Source organism: Nerophis ophidion, linkage group LG17 (genome assembly GCF_033978795.1).
Source record: "Nerophis ophidion isolate RoL-2023_Sa linkage group LG17, RoL_Noph_v1.0, whole genome shotgun sequence".
In the NCBI taxonomy this organism is placed as follows: domain Eukaryota; kingdom Metazoa; phylum Chordata; class Actinopteri; order Syngnathiformes; family Syngnathidae; genus Nerophis; species Nerophis ophidion.
Window position 1 is genome coordinate 35,904,843 of NC_084627.1, and position 22,917 is coordinate 35,927,759.

The following is a 22,917-nucleotide window of genomic DNA, read 5'->3' on the forward strand; positions in this document are numbered from 1 at the left end:
TCCAGGAGCACATTCCACAGGAACAATATTGAGCTGTCGATAATGCTCTTCTTGCCAGCACTGTAGAATCGACTAAAAACAGTTGAAAAAATACTGGAATATGGATTGAAAATGAAAAGTACAACTTCCAAGTAGTTGTAGGCAACATTTATTGAAGCACACTGCAGTTAAGTTATGTGATGCTATTAAATAATTATTATGACAAGCACGGACACATTAAGTACAGAGCTAAGTAGTGCTAGTCAGTGTCGTCATGCACGCTTCCAATGTGAGGGCTGTGTTGCGGACTTGGGCAAAGGAAGGGTTAGTTAACGAAGAGTGAACGAGTGAATTCCACAAAATCAAATGCTGACGGCAGCTCCCGGCCCTTATTGTCAAGGTAGGGCTTCATGTGCGAGAGGCAGTAATCTGCTTGTTCCTTGGTCAGGTTCTGTAGGAGCAGCAGAGGAAGAAGGTGAAGAAGCAGTTGTGACAGTGAAGAAGGTGCACAAGCAGCACTCAACTGACCTGATAAAGCTCTTCTTTAGTCACGTACGGCTTGTTCTCCGTACTTAAAGCTCGGAACGCGCTCTCGATCTCCTCGCTGGATTTGACGTTTTCTGTCTCGCGGCTGATCATGAAGGCCATGTACTCTTGCAGAGACACGTTACCGTCCCTGCAACAGTTCATAAAGCATTTTCAAATATTTTCCTACTCAACTTATTTTCCCGAGACAACAATGTCATTACAATTCCCACTTTACTTAGTTTTCACTCAGCCCTGTTACCCCAACACATCACTCCCTCGGAAAAATATTCCACAAATCCACTTCTTTATTCTTTCTGTATATCTGATCATATTTTAACTCTAACTGGGGGTTCAAATCTCAACACATAAATCACAAGACTAATTATTGTGTGAATGCTCCAAAGCATCATACTTGCCAACCCTCCCGGATTTACCGGGAGACTCCCGAAATTCAGCGCCTTTCCCAAAAACCTCCCAGGACAAATTTTCTCCCGAAAATCTCCCAAAATTCAGGCGGAGCTGGAGGCCACGCCCCCTCCAGCTCCATACGGACCTGAGTGAGGACAGCCTATTTTCACGTCAGCTTTCCCACAATATGAACAGTGTGTCTGCCCAATGACGTTACAACTGTAGAATGATCAAGGGCGAGTTCTTGGTTTCTTATGTGGGTTTATTGTTAGGCAGTTTCATTAATGTCCTCCCAGCGCGGTAACAACACACAACAACAGCAGTCACGTTTTCGTCTACCGTAAAGCAGTTTGTCTGCTATAAACAGCAATGTTGTGACACTCTTGAACAGGACAATACTGCCATCTACTGTACATGCACCACAACACATCCAGGCAACTTCAACCCTTTACTAATACCCTCCTCCATTCACATCCCATCTCCCCAGATTGTAAATAACCTAATGTAAATAATCGAATGTATTTCCAATGTATATACTTGTTCTTATGCTATCTGAATTCACTATGTTCTCTGCTGGCTGTACATATCCTACTAAGTAAGACCTTCACTGTTTCAATGTCCATTTTTCTGTTCATGCAATTGTTGATGACTGAAGTACTGATATCAACTAAATCTCCGCATCCCACCCCCCGGATTGTAAATAATGTAAATAATTCAATGTATATACTATGATGATTAACTTGTGTGATGACTGTATTATGCTGATAGTATATATTTGTACAATGAATTGATTAACGTGGACCCCGACTTAAACAAGTTGAAAAACTTATTCGGGTGTTACCATTTAGTGGTCAATTGTACGGAATATGTACTGTACTGTGCAATGTACTAATAAAAGTATCAATCAATCATGCATATGTGACAATAACATTTATGGCTTTTAGAGAGTGCAGTGCACAACTGTGCACACAACAGCTGTAAATATATTCCTCCCCTCTTAACCCCGCCCCCCAAAATCTGAGGTCTCAATGTTGGCAAGAATACAAAGCAATCACACATATGGTTTTCTACACCAAAATTCATCTATTTATACTTATTTTTATTCTCCTGATTTTGGCGCACTCTACCTTCCACATTTTTCACCCGATTCAAACCGTTTCAACTTCAAATTGTTCAGCCTATTCAATAATCACGGGCTTTCCCTTTACAAATTCCAAACATTCCCAGAATTCCAGGTTTTCCAGGACATTTTTCCCATTCAAAATTAATTGACCATTTTTTCAAACTTCCACCATTTCCACATTTTTCAACCGATTCAAACAATTCACCTTCAACACATTTCACCATCCAGGAAGTTTAAACTATCATTTGTCCGAGTTCAAACAAGTTCCAGAATTCCTGCTTTTCCAGAGCCCTATTTCCACCCTTTTTTCTGCCGACTACTCCTTCCACATTTTTCAACATATTTCAACCGTTCCACCGTCAAAACGTTCCTCTTAATCAGGACAATAAACAAAATTGTTTTTTGAACTGGAAAAATTGCCGTTTTTTCCGAAATTTCGTAATACAATTTCTCAATTCAACATGTTACTACAACATTTCTCGACCGATTTTAAAAATTTAAACACCAACCATTTCAACTCATTCAGACCATGTTTACCATTTTCAAAAAAATTCCTGCTTTTCCCGAAATTCCAATTGAAATCAATGGGACATTCTTCAAAGTTTCACAATCTGATTTAAACTGTTCAAACTTCAAAATATTCAGCCTGTTTAGGAATTGTGTGCTCTACTTCAACAATTCTAAAAAAATTCCAGGATTTCAGTTCAACTTCAGCATTGGAGCCTCATCTAGTTTTGTATTGTTATTACTTCCTTTTGAAAATAAATGTCTTGGTTGAATCACTGTAATATGTTTTTAATCAACATGCTTTAGCATTAATGTTTTAATGTATTTGTTAATTCTATGATAAAACTCACTCCTGTTACTTTCAAGGTTGAAGGTGTCATACAACTTACATTCTCCATATGTGACACACAGTAAACAGAAATTACATTTCTCAAACTCAGTGCATGAAGACAGTGCAAGTGACAAGTTTCTGTCCTGTTACTCAAATGAATCCTCTGCTAAAGAACCATGGATAAACCTAAAAATAAAGTTGTCCGAGGTTAACCGATAAACATTTTCAGTAGTTCATTATGTGTGTTATCAGATTTAGAGCATAAAACAAACAAAACAGAAAAGTAATTGATTTACTTTATTCATCTTTGGTTTATTATTGTTTATCAGGATTCTTCTTACTTGTATTGTGTAAACATTGAGTTGAAACAGTATCTTAAAGTGGATCGTTTTATTATATTGTTTGATTTCTTTGCTAAATCCATTCCATAATTCAGCCTCTATCGAAGAAAAATCCACCGATTAGCCGCACCTCTGCATAAACCGCAGGGTCCAAAGCTTGGAAAAAAAGTAGTGACTATTAGTCCAGAATGGTGTTGTCGCCATACTTTTTCGTACTTTTCTAAATAAACAGGAACACAGAAATTGCATTACTGGCTTTATTTGAACAAAAAGTCCTACGGTACATTAAACATATGTTTTTTATTGCAAGTTTGTCCTTAAATAAAATAGTGAACATACTAGATAACTTGTCTTTTATTAGTAACAAACAAAGACTCCTAATTAGTCTGCTGACATATGCAGTAACATATTGTGTCATTTTCCATTCTATTGTTTTGTCAACATTATTAAGGACAAGCGGTAGAAAATGAATTATTAATCTACTTGTTCATTTACTGTTAATATCTGCTTACTTTCTCTTTTAACATGTTCTATCTACACTTCTGTTAAAATGTAATAATCACTTATTCTTCTGTTGTTTGATACTTTACATTAGTTTTGGATGATACCACACATTTAGGGATCGATTTGATACCAAGTAGTTAGAGGATCATACATTGGTCATATTCAGAGTCCTCATGTGTCCAGGAACATATTCCCCGATTTTATAAACATAATACACATTAAAAAAAAACGAAAGAAGATGTTGTGATGCCAAAAAATATCGACGTAATCATAGTAGTTACGACTAGATACGTGTCTGTACTTGGTATCATTACAGTGGATGTTAGGTGTAGATCCACCAATGGCGTTTGTTTACATTTTGACTCCGGTGAGCTACAGTGTGTAGTGAAGCATTTTTAGCTATTCCTCTTCCTGCAGGGATGATACTTGTGGGCAGGGTGGCGGACTGGTACTTTGTAGAGGTGGTATAGTACCTAATATGATTCATTAGTATCGCGATACTATAGTAATACTGGTATACCGTACAACCCTAGTCCAGAATATATAGTATTAGTAATACTTGCAAAGGAGATGAAAATAAAATGCTGCATAGATTGATGGTAATAATCATGACTTTAAAGTACATTGTTTCATATTTTAGAGAAAGACTGGTGAGTGGAAATGAATGACAGACCTGTTTGGATCAACGGTGTCCAGTATGGCCTCAAACTCAGGATCAGGTTCCCCCTCTTCCACCATTGGAAGGTCGTAACCCAGCGAGCGCAAGCATGACTTGAACTCCTGGTGGTTCAGACGGCCTGACTTCTCTTTGTCAAAATGTCTTTAGGACGAGAAAGGCAGATGATGAACAAACAGGAATGGCATGAATACAACAGCAAAATGTTGGCAAAGGTCACACGTACTTGAACATCATGCTGAACTCCTTCAGAGCCTCCTCTGTCACCCCTGTCGTGTTCCTGGAAGGAGAAGCAAAAACTTGTGGACAGACGCTGACAATGTCAACTCTCAGGAGTCTGCAACCTCCTACATGGTCGATGCAGGTGCAACATGATACGTAGTGCAACATGATATGTTGTGCAACATGATATGTGGTGCAACATATGGGGCGGTGCATCATGATACATGGTGCATCATGATACATGGTGCAACATGATACGTGGTGCAACATGATGCGTGGTGCAACATGTGGCTGCACAACATATGTGGCGGAAACATGATACGTGGCAGTGAATCATGGTATGTGGTGAAACATGATACGTGGCACAACATGTGGCTGCACAGCATATGTGGCAGTGCTAAATCTTATGTGGTGCAACATGTGGCTGTACAGCATATGTGGCGCAACATGATATGTCACAGTGCATCATGATGCCTGGTGCAAAATGTGGCTGCACAGCATATGTGGCGGAAACATGATACGTGGCAGTGAATGATGATATGTGGTGCATCATGATACGTGGCACAAGAAGTGGCTGTACAACGTGACATAAGGCACAACATGATATGTGGTGGTGCTAAATGATATGTGGTGCATCATGATACGTGGCACAACACGTGGCTGTACAACATGACATAAGGCACAACATGATATGGGGCGGTGCTAAATGATATGTGGTGCAACATGTGGCTGCACAGCATATGTGGTGGTGCTTGATGATACGTGGTGCAACATGTGGCTGTATAACATAATATGTGGCGCAACATGCGTCACAGTGCATCATTATATGCAGTGCAACATGACACGTGGCGCTACATATGATATGTAGAACAACATGATTTGGGGCTCAACAAGGTATGCGGCGACGCATCATGATGTGTAGCACAACATTACATGTGGTGCAACATATGTGGCGGTGCAACATGATATGTGGTGCAACATGATGCCTGGTGCAACAAGTGGCTGTACAACATGACATAAGGCGCAACATGATATGTGGCGGTGCTAAATGATATGTGGTGCAACATGTGGCTGCACAGCATATGTGGCGGAAACATGATACGTGGCAGTGAATGATGATATGTGGTGCATCATGATACGTGGCACAACAAGTGGCTGTACAACATGACATAAGGCGCAACATGATATGTGGCGGTGCTAAATGATATGTGGTGCAACATGTGGCTGCACAGCATATGTGGTGGTGCTTGATACGTGGTGCAACATGTGGCTATATAACATAATATGTGGCGCAACATGCATCACAGTGCATCATTATATGCAGTGCAACGTGACGCTACATATGATATGTAGAACAACATGATTTGGGGCTCAACAAGGTATGCGGCGACGCACCATGATGTGTAGCACAACATTACATGTGGTGCAACATATGTGGCGGTGCAACATGATATGTGGTGCAACATGATGCCTGGTGCAACATGTGGCTGCACAGCATATGTGGCGGAAACATGATACGTGGCAGTGAATGATATGTGGTGCATCATGATACGTGGCACAACAAGTGGCTGTACAACATGACATAAGGCGCAACATGATATGTGGCGGTGCTAAATGATATGTGGTGCAACATGTGGCTGCACAGCATATGTGGTGGTGCTTGATACGTGGTGCAACATGTGGCTGTATAACATAATATGTGGCGCAACATGCATCACAGTGCATCATTATATGCAGTGCAACGTGACACGTGGCGCTACATATGATATGTAGAACAACATGATTTGGGGCTCAACAAGGTATGCGGCGACGCATCATGATGTGTAGCACAACATTACATGTGGTGCAACATATGTGGCGGTGCAACATGATATGTGGTGCAACATGATACGTAATGCAACATGATGCGTGGTGCAACATGTGGCTGCACAGCATATGTGGCGGAAACATGATACGTGGCCGTGAATGATGATATGTGGTGCATCATGATACGTGGCACAACACGTGGCTGTACAACATGACATAAGGCGCAACATATGTGGCGGTGCTAAATGATATGTGGTGCAACATGTGGCTGCACAGCATATGTGGTGGTGCTTGATGATACGTGGTGCAACATGTGGCTGTATAACATAATATGTGGCGCAACATGCGTCACAGTGCATCATTATATGCAGTGCAACGTGACACGTGGCGCTACATATGATATGTAGAACAACATGATTTGGGGCTCAACAAGGTATGCGGCGACGCATCATGATGTGTAGCACAACATTACATGTGCTGCAACATATGTGGCGGTGCAACATGATATGTGGCGCAACATGATGCGTGGTGCAACATGTGGCTGCACAGCATATGTGGTGGAAACATGATACGTGGCAGTGAATGATGATATGTGGTGCATCATGATACGTGGCACAACAAGTGGCTGTACAACATGACATAAGGCACAACATGATATGTGGCGGTGCTAAATGATATGTGGTGCAACATGTGGCTGCACAGCATATGTGGTGGTGCTTGATGATACGTGGTGCAACATGTGGCTGTATAACATAATATGTGGCGCAACATGCGTCACAGTGCATCATTATATGCAGTGCAACGTTGCACGTGGCGCTACATATGATATGTAGAACAACATGATTTGGGGCTCAACAAGGTATGCGGCGACGCATCATGATGTGTAGCACAACATTACATGTGCTGCAACATATGTGGCGGTGCAACATGATATGTGGCGCAACATGATGCGTGGTGCAACATGTGGCTGCACAGCATATGTGGTGGAAACATGATACGTGGCAGTGAATGATGATATGTGGTGCATCATGATACGTGGCACAACAAGTGGCTGTACAACATGACATAAGGCACAACATGATATGTGGCGGTGCTAAATGATATGTGGTGCAACATGTGGCTGCACAGCATATGTGGTGGTGCTTGATGATACGTGGTGCAACATGTGGCTGTATAACATAATATGTGGCGCAACATGCGTCACAGTGCATCATTATATGCAGTGCAACGTGACACGTGGCGCTACATATGATATGTAGAACAACATGATTTGGGGCTCAACAAGGTATGCGGCGACGCATCATGATGTGTAGCACAACATTACATGTGGTGCAACATATGTGGCGGTGCAACATGATATGTGGTGCAACATGATGCCTGGTGCAACATGTGGCTGCACAGCATATGTGGCGGAAACATGATACGTGGCAGTGAATGATGATATGTGGTGCATCATGATACGTGGCACAACAAGTGGCTGTACAACATGACATAAGGCGCAACATGATATGTGGCGGTGCTAAATGATATGTGATGCAACATGTGGCTGCACAGCATATGTGGTGGTGCTTGATGATACGTGGTGCAACATGTGGCTGTATAACATAATATGTGGCGCAACATGCGTCACAGTGCATCATTATATGCAGTGCAACGTGACACGTGGCGCTACATATGATATGTAGGACAACATGATTTGGGGCTCAACAAGGTATGCGGCGACGCATCATGATGTGTAGCACAACATTACATGTGCTGCAACATATGTGGCGGTGCAACATGATATGTGGTGCAACATGATATGTGGTGCAACATGTGGCTGCACAGCATATGTGGTGGAAACATGATACGTGGCAGTGAATGATGATATGTGGTGCATCATGATACGTGGCACAACAAGTGACATAAGGCGCAACATGATATGTGGCGGTGCTAAATGATATGTGGTGCAACATGTGGCTGCACAGCATATGTGGTGGTGCTTGATACGTGGTGCAACATGTGGCTGTATAACATAATATGTGGCGCAACATGCATCACAGTGCATCATTATATGCAGTGCAACATGACACGTGGCGCTACATATGATATGTAGAACAACATGATTTGGGGCTCAACAAGGTATGCGGCGACGCATCATGATGTGTAGCACAACATTACATGTGGTGCAACATATGTGGCGGTGCAACATGATATGTGGTGCAACATGATATGTGCTGCAACATGATGCGTGGTGCAACAAGTGGCTGCACAGCATATGTGGCGGAAACATGATACGTGGCCGTGAATGATGATATGTGGTGCATCATGATACGTGGCACAACACGTGGCTGTACAACATGACATAAGGCGCAACATATGTGGCGGTGCTAAATGATATGTGGTGCAACATGTGGCTGCACAGCATATGTGGTGGTGCTTGATGATACGTGGTGCAACATGTGGCTGTATAACATAATATGTGGCGCAACATGCATCACAGTGCATCATTATATGCAGTGCAACGTGACACGTGGCGCTACATATGATATGTAGAACAACATGATTTGGGGCTCAACAAGCTATGCGGCGACGCATCATGATGTGTAGCACAACATTACATGTGCTGCAACATGATATGTGGTGCAACATGACACGTAGTGCAACATGATGCGTGGTGCAACATGTGGCTGCACAGCATATGTGGTGGAAACATGATACGTGGCAGTGAATGATGATATGTGGTGCATCATGATACGTGGCACAACAAGTGGCTGTACAACATGACATAAGGCGCATTATGATATGTGGTGGTGCTAAATGACATGTGGTGCAACATGTGGCTGCACAGCATATGTGGTGGTGCTTGATGATACGTGGTGCAACATGTGGCTGTATAACATAATATGTGGCGCAACATGCGTCACAGTGCATCATTATATGCAGTGCAACATGACACGTGGCGCTACATATGATATGTAGAACAACATGATTTGGGGCTCAACAAGGTATGCGGCGACGCATCATGATGTGTAGCACAACATTACATGTGCTGCAACATGATATGTGGTGCAACATGATACGTAGTGCAACATGATGCGTGGTGCAACATGTGGCTGCACAGCATATGTGGTGGAAACATGATACGTGGCAGTGAATGATGATATGTGGTGCATCATGATACGTGGCACAACAAGTGGCTGTACAACATGACATAAGGCGCAACATGATATGTGGCGGTGCTAAATGATATGTGATGCAACATGTGGCTGCACAGCATATGTGGTGGTGCTTGATGATACGTGGTGCAACATGTGGCTGTATAACATAATATGTGGCGCAACATGCGTCACAGTGCATCATTATATGCAGTGCAACATGACACGTGGCGCTACATATGATATGTAGAACAACATGATTTGGGGCTCAACAAGGTATGCGGCGACGCATCATGATGTGTAGCACAACATTACATGTGGTGCAACATATGTGGCAGTGCAACATGATATGTGGTGCAACATGATATGTGGTGCAACATGATATGTAGTGCAACATGATGCCTGGTGCAACATGTGGCTGCACAGCATATGTGGTGGAAACATGATACGTGGCAGTGAATCATGATATGTGGTGAAACATGATACGTGGCACAACATGTGGATGCACAACATGACATATCGTGCAACATATGTGGCAGTGCTAAATGATATGTGGTGCAATATGTGGCTGCACAGCATATGTGTTGGTGCTTGATACGTGGTGCAACATGTGGCTGTACAGCATAATATGTGGCGCAACATGATATGTCACAGCGCATCATGGTATGCAGTGCAACATGACACGTGGCGCTACATACAATAAAGTACTATCAATCTAATATCATAATGTGTAGGGCAACATGTGTGACGCAACATGGTATGAGGCTACGCATCATGATTATGTAGCACAACATTACATATGGTGCAACATGTGGCTGCACAACATATGTGGCAGTGCTAAAATATATGTGGTGCAACATGTGGCTGCACAGCATATGTAGTGGTGTTGATATGTGGTGCAACATGTGGCTGCACAGCTTATGTAGTGGTGTTGATATGTGGTGCAACATGATATTTATATGTAGCCCAGCATGACACAACCACACAGGACTGACTTGAAACTCCGTACGAGTCTTTAAATCAGTGACGTAAAACTGATGCATGTTCAATAAAATTTACTATGATTTTGTCTTTGCATTTGTTAGTATAAGTCAGAGAATGTTTGCAGAATCTTTATAAATATTTGCTATATGTACCACTACATTATCCACAGCCATCTTGATAATGCGTTTGAACAGAATGATGAAAATAGTAGTATATCACTTCTTTAAGTATCTTAAGTGATTGCTCCAGGTGCACTGCAAAAACTGAAATGTAACTAAGATGAAATATCTCAAGGGCGATAATTGCTTATTTTTTGTCTGATAAGATCATTCTTCTCACTAAGGAGATTTTATGTTAAAAGTGTTTTACTTGTTTTAAGGGTTTTGGTCATAAATGATCTCAGTAAGATATTACAGCTTGTTGCTGAGATTTGATGACCTATATTGAGTAAAACATACTTGAAAGTAACAGCACTAACAAGTATAAAACTGCTTTTTCCAAGTAATCTTTTCTTGATTCAAAAATTAAATAAAAAAAATCAAGACTTTGACACAATTTTGTCTCATAATTAAAACAGATGACAGCCAAAGGGATTTTGCTGTTTTATTTTCAATGAAACAATAGAAAAAAATGTTTTCTTTTAGAGGTACAGTTGGCACACTGGAGTAAACTGACAGTTAATATTTAAACATTTGATATTTGAAACAATTTTGAACAGAAAGAGTTCATGCACATTCAGGTAAATTCTTCCAAATTACAATTAAATAAAATTGGCCGGGGGCCGGGCTGTAAATATATATATATATTTTCCTGTCGCACTAATTGACTGAAAGAGCACACACTTGGTGCGATGATGTCATGTTATCAATGGGAAAATGCCTTTTTCGACAATATGATTTGCCTGAGCGGCTCGTAGACCCCGAGAATAACAAGATGTTGCCTTGTTGCCTTTCATTAAGAAAAATACATTTGTTTTTAGTGTAAGTTTGCTGGTTTCAAGAAATGTAATGGCGGACGCATGTCATTATGTCAAGATAATGTCACTAGCATTTACTTAATCTAACAATATTTTTCAACATATTGAGCAAAAAGGTCTCATATTTATTTTTCTTATCAAGAAAAGTGCACTTGTTAGTTAGTGAGAATATACTTATTTTAAGGTATTTTTGGGTTCATTGAGGTTAGCTAATTTTACTTGTTTGGAAAGTCTTGACAAGCCAAATTTTATTGTTCTATTTACAGATAATTTTTCTTAGTTTAAGTAAAATACCCCTAATTTTTGTATTTTTTCCCGTTGTTTTCGAACAGACTTTTAGCAGCGTGAGAGTTATTGGATATTAAAGAGCTAAAGCATGTACTGTTGTGTTGTTTTGTGTACCTGGCTTGTATCTGCTGCTCCAGGTTGTGTTGCATCCTCATTCCCAGCTGGTCCAGTTGGTCCCACTGCTGCGCCAATCCCACCGTGCTGTGTTCCGTATACTTGTTGTCCAATATGAGCGCTTCTTCCATAGCGGCACCCAGGTCTTCAATCTTCTTCAGCTGGCTGCGCATGGCACGGATCTCCTGGTGCTTGCGCTGCACAAACATACACGGAACACAACCATTTGTATCACCTCACTGCTTTATAAACACAAAACAAAGCGGAAAAGAGCATATGCCTACATTTAAATTGAGGAGGGTAAAGCCATAATAATTACTATCATGATGTCGGGCTGGGCGATATGGCCTTTTATTAATATCTCAATATTTTTAGGCAATGTCACGATACACGATATATATCTCCATATTTTGCTTTAGCCTTGAATGAACACTTGATGCATATAATCACAGCAGTATGATAATTCTATGTGTCTACATTAAAACATTCTTGTTCATACTGCATTAATATATACTCATTTTAAATTTTCATGCAGAGGGGGAAATAACAACTAAGTCAATGTAGCAAAACTGTATTTATTAAACAGTTATTAAGCAGTGGCAGAGACATTCATGTCATTTCAAAACAGAAAGTGCAAGATTCTCAGAGACATTTTAAAACAAGCTATTAGTGCACTTTTGTGCATGATGTCACTAAGAAGACATAACAAAACAACAATAAATTAAAGTGCACTTTTTGTACAGAACGCCACTACAATAGTTTAAAACAAATAAAGTGCCCTTTTCTGCATGATGTCACACAAGATATTTCAATAACTGTCAAATAAAAATGAGCTGTATAATAGGAAATCAAATAGTGTATGTCCTTCGCTATGTGGTAGGTTACTGCGGATGTTATCTCCTGTTTTTGACCATTTTTTTGCTTCGGCATTTTGTTGGCTGCAAATGTTGACATGCGGGGTTTCAAGCACTTTTCATTCTCTAGCGGGCGACTTTTCAAATGATGCTACACGTTAGCAGTGTCGCTACTTTTTGTAGCAACACCTTTGCCGCATACTTCACATATTATGGTTGTCTGTTCAACATCTTTCCGCTTGAAGCCAAACCCCCGCCAGACGATGGAACCCGTGCTGTTTTTCTTGGGAAATAATTCTTCTTCATCTATTTGTTACCAAATTCACACCTTCTTTCTCTCGTATTAGCACTCGCACCGCTCCGCTTGCACTACTTTCAAGAAAGCAATTAGGTTTTCAGCACCGAAGGCTTGGAATAACCTACAATCGAATCTTCAACTTCAAACCCTTGTTACATTAAATGAATTTAAAGCTTCTGTGAAAGGACTGCAGTCTACCTTGTCTGTATGCACATGTGCTATGTGAGCAAGTTTTCCATCCATCCATCCATTTTCTACCGCTTATTCCCTTTCGGGGTCGCGGGGGGCGCTGGCGCCTATCTCAGCTACAATTGGGCGGAAGGCAGTGTACACCCTGGACAAGTCGCCACCTCATCACAGGGCCAACACAGATAGACAGACAACATTCCCACTCACATTCACACACTAGGGCCAATTTAGAGTTGCCAATTAACCTATCCCCAGGTGCACGTCTTTGGAGGTGGGAGGAAGCCGGAGTACCTGGAGGGAACCCACGCATTCACGGGGAGAACATGCAAACTCCACACAGAAAGATCCCGAGCCTGGATTTGAACCCAGGACTGCAGGAACTTCGTATTGTGAGGCAGACGCACTAACCCCACTGCCACCGTGAGCAAGTTTTAATGTAGTAAATTTGATGTTTTATGTGTTGTTTACTCTTTTTAAAGTAACCTTACTGCTGCCCTCTTGGCCAGGTCTCCCTTGGAAAACAGATCTTTGATCTCAATGGGATTTTTTTACCTGGTTAAATGAAAGCTAAATAAGAAAAAAAAAAAACGCTTACTTTACCACGCCGCTACCTCTGTGCTCGAAGTGAGCGTATGGCATTGCACGCGCGAAAGTATGTGACGTATGTAAGAAGGTGCGCTTGTTTTAAGTCTCTGTGGGAAGGAGAGACAAGAAAGAGTGAGAAGAGCCTATAGTGTAGTGCCTGCCGCTAGAAGCAACAGCCTCAGAACGTATACCGTATTTTTCGGACTATACATCCCAGTTATTTTCATAGTTTGGCCGGGGGTGCGACATATACTGTGGAGCGACTTATGTGTGAAATTATTAACACATTATCGTAAAATTTCAAATAATATTATCTATCTCATTCGCGAGAGAGACGAAGAAAATGCCAGCAATCGTCACACACACGTCAGAAATCGTCACACACACGTCAACCAATAAGAATTCAGCGGGGGAGGGTCATGGCAGAAGTGCATTGTGGGTAATGGGATGCTACTATATGCTATATACTACTGCCGTAGCTATTAAGATGGATCATTTCATCATTGGCTGTAACTTATAAAAACTGAGAAGGGCTGAACAAAAATGGCACCGAAAAGGAAATCATGTACTGCAGATTACAAGCTGGACGTAGTGAAATATGCAGCAGAAAACGACAAGAGGAAGCGCTGCATACCTTTGGAGTTGGCAGAGTTGTTTAGAAGCGACATCGAGGAAGAAGATTTCATGGGATTTATCGATTAGGAGTGACAGATTGTTTGGTAAACGTATAGCATGTTCTATATGTTATAGTTATTTAAATGACTCTTACCATAATGTGTTACGTTAACATACCAGGCACATTCTGAGTTGTTTTTTTATGCGTGATATAACATATTGAGCCTGTTCCTCCTCTCTAAGGTTCTCATAGTCATCATTGTCACCGACGTCCCACTGGGTCATTATTGTCACCAATGTCCCACTGGGTGTGAGTTTTCCTTGCCCTTATGTGGGCCTACCGAGGATGTCGTGGTGGTTTGTGCAGCCCTTTGAGACACTAGTGATTTAGGGCTATATAAGTAAACATTGATTGATTGATTGTTCACTATTTTTTATGTATTTTAAATTGCCTTTCAAATGTCTATTCTTGGTGTTGGATTTTATCAAACAAATTTCCCCCAAAAATGTGATTTATACTCCATGTTTTTTTCCTTCTTTATAATGCATTTTCGGCCGGTGCGATTTATACTCTGGAGCGATTTATGATCCGAAAAATACGATATTTGAATACTCACGAAATAGTCATTTTCTACATTGCACAGAGACAAACCCGCGATATATAGTGTATTCGATATACAATGATGTAATAAAATGTTAATCAGAGATCTTCTGTATTACAAAGGCACAGTTTTTGTCGTCACGCATTAACAATTGTCTGACAGAAACAACGATGCTTATGTTCAGATGTAAGGCTCACATAGGAGTGGAGGTGTGAGGAGGACTTTTACCTTCGTGGCCTCCAGTTGGGATTCAAGTGTCCCCGACTCTTCAACCATGCAGGACCTGACACAAAAACATTTTCGAAAGGAAGAACGCATTATTGACATTTCTCAACAACACGTCACCAGACACCAAACCAACTAAATTAAAGAAAAAAAATGTGATATTAACCCGTCCAGAAGATAGGTCCTGAATCCGAGCAACAGGATACCAGCCAAGACGATAGGGAGGTAGAGGAAGAGAAACATGCAAAACATGTCAATTCTATTCATGGTACATGTCATTTGCATGTTTTAATCATGACAATAATTATCAGTCCGATATGAGGAACTATGACGTCAAAACGATATCATTAAAAAATGCTCCACTGAGGCGGGATTACCCGTACTGTGCTGTAGGTGTGTTAGGGTGAGCGAATCCAGCGCTCCTTTCCTCACACGTGCCTTACTGTGAACCTGTCAAAACCTCCCCTAGTGCTCATTGTAAACAACGTGCGAGACATCTTCACTTTCAGAGGAAGACATTTTTTCTTACCATCTGCAAACATTACGTGAGTAAGACATCAAACCTGTTTTGAAAGCCTAAGAAGACGTCGGCTTCTATAAGAAGCTGCGCCAAAGCCAGCTGCAAAGAAAGAGCCGTGGTTTGGTTCTATTGCTGTGTAGTTTGAAAATGGCTGTGAGTGTTTTAAATGGCAGAGATGATTGGAGCACTTAAGTGATCTGTTGAGTTGAGTTTGTGTTTATTTGGAACATGTATGCATACAACATGAAAAATCACAATTTCCATGTTCGAAAAAGGAATAGGAAGAAGCAGAGCTTATTTAATCCTACCCCTTTTCCTTTTAGTAGCAGTTGCTCAAACTTTTGTTCACTTCCTGTTCTCAATTTATTCACAATATACACCATAACTAATAAAAATAAATAAATAAATAATTTGTGAAGTAAATTATATTTCATATGGTGAGATGACTAAGATTATCTTGAAAATTAATGGATGGATGAAATAAATTCAGAATGTTTATCATGGTTCTTCTTGTTTGTACTTTGTAAACACTAATTTTGAAGAGTTTCTTGAAGTGGATTAAATTAGTACATTGTTTGATTTCTTTGCTTAATCCATTCCATCCATCCATCATCTTCCGCTTATCCGAGGTCGGGTCGCGGGGGCAGCAGCCTAAGCAGGGAAGCCCAGACTTCCCTATCTCCAGCCACTTCGTCTAGCTCTTCCCGGGGGATCCTGAGGCGTTCCCAGGCCAGCCGGGAGACATAGTCTTCCCAACGTGTCCTGGGTCTTCCCCGTGGCCTCCTACCAGCTGGACGTGCCCTAAACACCTCCCTAGGGAGGCGTTCGGGTGGCATCCTGACCAGATGCCCGAACCACCTCATCTGGCTCCTCTCGATGTGAAGGAGCAGCGGCTTTACTTTGAGTTCCTCCCGGATGGCAGAGCTTCTCACACTATCTCTAAGGGAGAGCCCCGCCACCCGGCGGAGGAAACTCATTTCGGCCGCTTGTACCCGTGATCTTATCCTTTCGGTCATGACCCAAAGCTCATGACCATAGGTGAGGATGGGAACGTAGATCGACCGGTAAATTGAGAGCTTTGCCTTCCGGCTCAGCTCCTTCTTCACCACAACGGATCGATACAACGTCCGCATTACTGAAGACGCCGCACCGATCCGCCTGTCGATCTCACGATCCACTCTTCCCCCACTCGTGAACAAGACTCCTAGGTACTTGAACTCCTCCACTTGGGGCAGGGTCTCCTCCCCAACCCGGAGATGGCACTCCACCCTTTTCCGGGCGAGAACCATGGACTCGGACTTGGAGGTGCTGATTCTCATTCCGGTCGCTTCACACTCGGCTGCGAACCGATCCAGTGAGAGCTGAAGATCCCGGTCAGATGAAGCCATCAGAACTACATCATCTGCAAAAAGCAGAGACCTAATCCCGTGGCCACCAAACCGGATCCCCTCAACGCCTTGGCTGCGCCTAGAAATTCTGTCCATAAAAGTTATGAACAGAATCGGTGACAAAGGACAGCCTTGGCGGAGTCCAACCCTCACTGGAATCCATTTCATAATTTAAAATTCCACATATTGATATACTGAAGGTCTTAATTGTTGTACGTGCATACAAATGTTTTAAATGACATTTTTCTCTAAGATTTTATTTCTCCCCTTTTATTGAGAAGAATTGTTGTATATTCTTGGGTAGCAGATTGTAGTAGAATTTGTGTATAATTTTAGCCGTTTGCAAATCCGCTATGTCGTGGAATTTCATTATTTTCGATGAAATAAATAAAACTGTTTGTATGTTCTCTAGATCCAACATTATGTATTATTGTAACTGATCTTTTTTGTAACACTGTTAATGAATGAAGTGTACTTTTGTAATTATTTCTCCATATTTCTACACAATAACTCAGATATGGTAACACTAGCAAGCAGTAGAGAATATGGAGTTATTTCATCATGGAAATGATGACGCTGGAAGACCAGGATTTTTTGAAGATGTTGGTACATCTAGGTACACTTTGCTGAATCCACTACATTTGGACTGATACGGTACAAACTCCAGGAACCTGGGAATGGATACAGGTACTCAATTGTACCAATTTTCTGTACTTTTGTCTGTTCATGTGGTAATAAATGCTATCTTATTTAATTATAACATCTCATTTTTTAAAACTAACAATTAAAAAGCCTGCTCAGTGGCCTTGTGGTTAGAGTGTCTGCTCTGAGATCGGTCGGTTGTGAGTTCAAATCCCGGCCTAGTCATACCAAAGAATATAAAAATGGGACCCATTACCTCCCTGCCTCGCATTCAGCATCAAGGGTTGGAATTGGGGGTTAAATCACAAAAATAATTCCAGAGCGCGGCCACCGCTGCTGCTCACTGCTCCGCTCACCTCCCAGTGGGTGGAACAAGGGGATGGGTCAAATGCAGAAGGTAATTTCACCACACCTAGTGTGTCTGTGTGTGTGACTATCAGTGGTACTTAAACTTTTAACTTTAACTGTGAGTTGATAGCATCTGTGCTGTCCAGTTGTTATATCTTGATTTAATACACACCTTAGTCTCATTTGAAAGTGTGAAAGGGGTTAATATTATGGTTCTTTTTTTCAACACACTTCCTTGTGGCCTACATAACATAGAATGGTAGTTCTTTGGTCAAAATTTTGCATACGCATTATGTTTTACAGACCATCTTCCAAACGCTTACTGTCTCTTCAGAATGTGTCATTGTGTGGGCGGTATTATTTACTTTGACTTTTTGGGATTTACGCAGATCCCAAATACAGAAAAACAGGTAGCATGAGGTCCCCTTTAAAGTAAAACCAAGGAAGTGTAAAGTTTAAAATAATATTTAGAGCTTAAACATACTAAGTGTAAAACTTATATTTATCCAGTGAAAGAAGGATTCCTCTACCTGGTTTCTTGAAGCCATTGATGGAAAGCGTTGGCATGCTGTGCAAACTCCTGACGCAACTTGTCATTCTCCTCCTGCCTTCTCTGCTCTTTCTGCAGCTCTAGTTCTCGCTCCTACATTCACAAAGGCGGCAGGGAAAGGAAAATGATTATGAGAACATCAGTATTTATTAGGGGTGTAACGGTAAGTGTATTCGTATTGAACCGTTTCGGTACGAGGGTTTCAGTTCAGTTCGGAGGTGTACCGAACGAGTTTCTACATGGTCATATTAAGTAGCGTACCGCACGTTGTGTAAACAATGCACACCGAGGCACAACACACGGCATGCTAGCAGCGACAGGGCTATGATAGACTGACCATACCTCCTCTTTTCACCGGATATGTCTTCTTTTGCGGGGCTGTCCGGGTGGAGTTTCTTAAATGCCTCAAATATCCGGCATTTTAAGTTAGGGTTGCGTGTATTTACTTTCAGGGTTAAGAAGGGGTTAAAAACAAAAATTGTGCACGCAGCAGCATTCGTGAGGGAGGGGCAGAGACAAAGAGAGCGAGAGACTTATGATAAATGCGCATGCGTCGCCAGGCTCTGCTTTTTATCCATAGATTTATCAGATTAATTTTTTTATTATCTATAGCAGTGGTGTCAAAAGTGTTCCCTGGAGGCCATTTGCGGCGCACAGCTAATGTTTTAAAGGCCCACGGCACATTCTAAAAATACTTTAGAAATAAACAAAAACATAACAAAAGTGAAATAAAAAAGCTTAAAAGTTAAATGTAAGTTACAAAAAGTTGCAATGTTGGCTAATAAAACAAAGCTGTTTTTTTTCCTTTCAAACTGTCATTGCTCAAAACATAATGTTATTATGAATTATTGACCTATCCAAGGTTCCCATTACTTCACATCAAATATTCCACTAGGAAAAATATTTTTGGTGGAAGATTTTGCAAATTTGGTAAATAAAAAAACCCAAAATGTATATTTTGTTGTTTTCTTACTGTACCAAAAATGAACCGAACCGTGACCTCTAAACCGAGAGGTACGTACCGAACCGAAATTTTTGTGTACCGTTACACCCCTAGTATTTATTAAACAAATTTCTCAGTTCTGCATTACGATGACGTTGATTTATGGATTTAATGCATGTTCATCAGAAGTGTCAAACTCGTCATCATTAGGGCCATATTGTAACTATAGCTGCCCTTCAGAGGGCCGCTTGTCACAGTGACTATATATAAATCGAAATGTATAATCTCCCCGCGAAATTGTTACACAATTGCCTATACATTTTATTATATTTTATTACGAACAAATTGGTCTGCTTTGAAATCATCAGTTATTTAGGCATTTTTGCTAAAAAAAAAAGCTTGGAATATCTTCTTACATGATGAGATATCCAAGTTTAGAACATATTCTGTTGCATCCAGTACACTTTTTCTGTCAATAATTAAAGATATACATTTGGCAAAAAAGACAATGTTTTATTAATGCACATTATCTCCAGGCTTTCGCGCACTACATAAAACAATGTGCCGTGCCAGATCTAGGCCTTGAGTGATGTAAATGATGATAATCATCAGTAGGAACTCAACAAATTGCACATAGTCCTTGGCCATCAGGCACATGAACAATAACAAGATCTGATAGGTCAGTTAAAGCTCTTTTTATTACCTATTCTGTGTGATATGTGTTTTATGTTTTATTTACCAAGAAAAAAATCCTTGTTTGTGAACCCGTTCTCAAACAATGGCAATAAAAACTATTCCGACTCTGATGGTACAGTGGAACCTCAAATTACAAACCCCCTTATTGTACGATCTTTTCAATTTACAAAACATAGACAGGGTAAAATATGCTTTGGTGTACCAACCACTAATTGTGCCTTGCAGCGCAACCATTGTGGGCGGGCTTAACGAGCTCTGGTGCACATTGTCTGTCAGCTCAGCAATGTTGCTGTTAGCTACTGTGCTAAGTGCCAGTTTGTGCTTTTTAAGTGTTTATTAGAGTTTTTGTCGCATTTTTCTAGTTCTGCTAGCTCAATATGAGTCCAAAGAAGTTAATGGACAAGTGATGTGTGGTTTTAAACATTCAAGAAGTATCTACAGCGTTGTCGACGCTGCCTCCTCCCTTCTGCCTGCACGCCAAGATGATTAACTGATAAGGTAAAGTGTTTTTTTTTTAACTAAAACTATAGCCATCTCAATGTTTTACTTGATATTTTATTTGTACAATGTATACAATGCATAATACTACATTTGTGTTTACAGAAGTATTTTATTCAAGGAAGATGTTTTAAGTTTTCGCAATGTTGGGAGTTTGCAATGCTACATTTTTGTTAACAGGAGTAATTTGTTGAAGGCAGAAGTACTGTCTTCCAGAGGAAGCTCTTGATTTAGTTCTTTGAAAATAATTTAATAAAAAATACAATTTATATGTGGTCAACAAAATTGCACAAACTAAAGTTGCAGTGTAATTTCATACTATATCAGTTTTTGATCAAATAAAAGTCATTGTCATTTGTACTCATTGGTGTCTTTAAGAAGTAGGACGAGTGGAATCGGAGAAAAAAATTGTAAACACATTTTTTTATGCAAAAAAAAATCTGATTTTATTTTTAGGCCATATCGCCCAGGCCTAGTTTGATATACATTACTGCATACCATGTTTTATTGTGTTCAAAGCAATGACACATTTACTAATATATGTACTTTTATCAAGGCTGGAGCCCCAAATTAATTTTTAAATTGTTTGTTGTGGAGAAATTTGCTTCAAAATAAAAAATGCTTCTATTCACAAACCTTGTTCAAGAACAAATTGAGTTCAATAATCTAGGATTCCACTGTATTCTGAATCTCTATAAGTGTATCATTACTGAAAATGATGCTTGGATCGCGTGACCGTTAAGGTTCTGTGGTGTATTCACATCGCCGAGCAATCTTTGGACACTTTAGGGTTTTTAAGATTTAATGACTAACCCTTACAGGTTGATGACGGTGGTAAACTACACCAAGAGCAGAACACATAGCAGACTGTTCTTCATCTGTAGGAGACCAAAGACTTGCTGGATGGGGTTACTATCTCAATACTCTACAGTCTCACTGTGGGCCTGGGAATGTCTCATTGGATGAACTGGCCAAGACAGAGAAGTCTGGCAAATCCTTCAACCAGACTTTAATAAGCAAAAGGTGGATGGAAATACTATAAATCCATGTTTTAAAATAGCAATATTTGGGGTAAAATCTCAGATATGAGACATATTTGCAGTTAGTGTATTTCAAGACACCAATCAGAGTAAAATAAAGCCGAGTAAGAATGACTGAGGGTACCTTGATTATCTTTTGCAGATTTCCCCAGGTTTCTTCCAAAGCTTCCATTGTGAACCAGGTGTACGGGTTGGACACCACCTGGTAGTTCTTAATCTGCGTGTCCAGTTCAGCCAGCTGGTTGAAATCGGTATGCGCTGAGGTCAGCGATGACCGGAAGGCCTCGTGGGCTTCACGCAGTGCCCGGATTTCTTCCAGGGAATTGCACCTGACTGGGTCTGTCAGGTCCTCCTCGGCATTCTCAAACCAGCTGTTAAAGGCTGATGCCTTTTTGGCAAAAGTAAGAAACAAGTCTTCTACCTAAAGAGGGGACAAAAATTTGGATTTTTTTAAGTGATAAGTGCAGCCAATCAACACTGTACCCCTCTGGATACCTACCTTTCTGAAGTGCTCTTGAGCCTCCAGAAGCTTCTTCTTGCGAGCTGCCGAGTTGGACAACAGCTGGTTCCAGCGCTTCATTAAGGCAGCGTGACGAGCTTCTATTGCTTTTGACTGGACGTGTTTGGCAGCCAACAGCTGGTCTTTGAGAGCTGTGATACTGGTGATGCCCTCCTGCTGGAAGGCTTGGAGTCCGGCATCAAATGTCTCCTGCAGCCCCACAGTGATACAAACGGTCAGTGAGTGGCGACTGATAAGACGTTTGGAGGAGTTTATATGCAAGACATACCTGCTTAGTCAGCAAAGTCTGGACAGAGGAAAGGTCTCTGCCATAGTCATCCGTCTTCAGGCTGTTCTCTTTCTCTCCTGAATAGAAACCACAAGCTGATGGTTACAAAAATAAAGCAAAAAACAAATACAAATATCTCCATCGCTGAATGATGATGATGATCGTGGTTATCGGTTTCATTGTATTGGCATCATAATTCATTTTGAAATGAA

The 22,917-nt window shown here is 40.9% G+C and overlaps 1 protein-coding gene across 4 annotated transcripts in view; it reads right to left on the reverse strand.

The window, feature by feature from the left end:
• Positions 1 to 132: 132 nt before the first annotated feature.
• Positions 133 to 22,917, reverse strand: part of sptan1 (spectrin alpha, non-erythrocytic 1) — a 79,588-nt gene continuing 56,803 nt past the window's right edge. For all 4 annotated transcript variants that reach the window (XM_061876859.1, XM_061876858.1, XM_061876856.1 and 1 more), the window contains 11 exons: positions 22,706 to 22,782; positions 22,413 to 22,626; positions 22,042 to 22,334; positions 18,721 to 18,833; positions 15,459 to 15,476; positions 15,296 to 15,350; positions 11,925 to 12,121; positions 4,624 to 4,677; positions 4,395 to 4,541; positions 508 to 655; positions 133 to 430 (listed from right to left, as the gene is read on the reverse strand). In XM_061876859.1, coding sequence (XP_061732843.1) covers positions 305 to 430; positions 508 to 655; positions 4,395 to 4,541; positions 4,624 to 4,677; positions 11,925 to 12,121; positions 15,296 to 15,350; positions 15,459 to 15,476; positions 18,721 to 18,833; positions 22,042 to 22,334; positions 22,413 to 22,626; positions 22,706 to 22,782 — 1,442 coding nt within the window. In that variant the 3' untranslated portion in view covers positions 133 to 304. The remainder of the gene's footprint in view (positions 431 to 507; positions 656 to 4,394; positions 4,542 to 4,623; positions 4,678 to 11,924; positions 12,122 to 15,295; positions 15,351 to 15,458; positions 15,477 to 18,720; positions 18,834 to 22,041; positions 22,335 to 22,412; positions 22,627 to 22,705; positions 22,783 to 22,917) is intronic.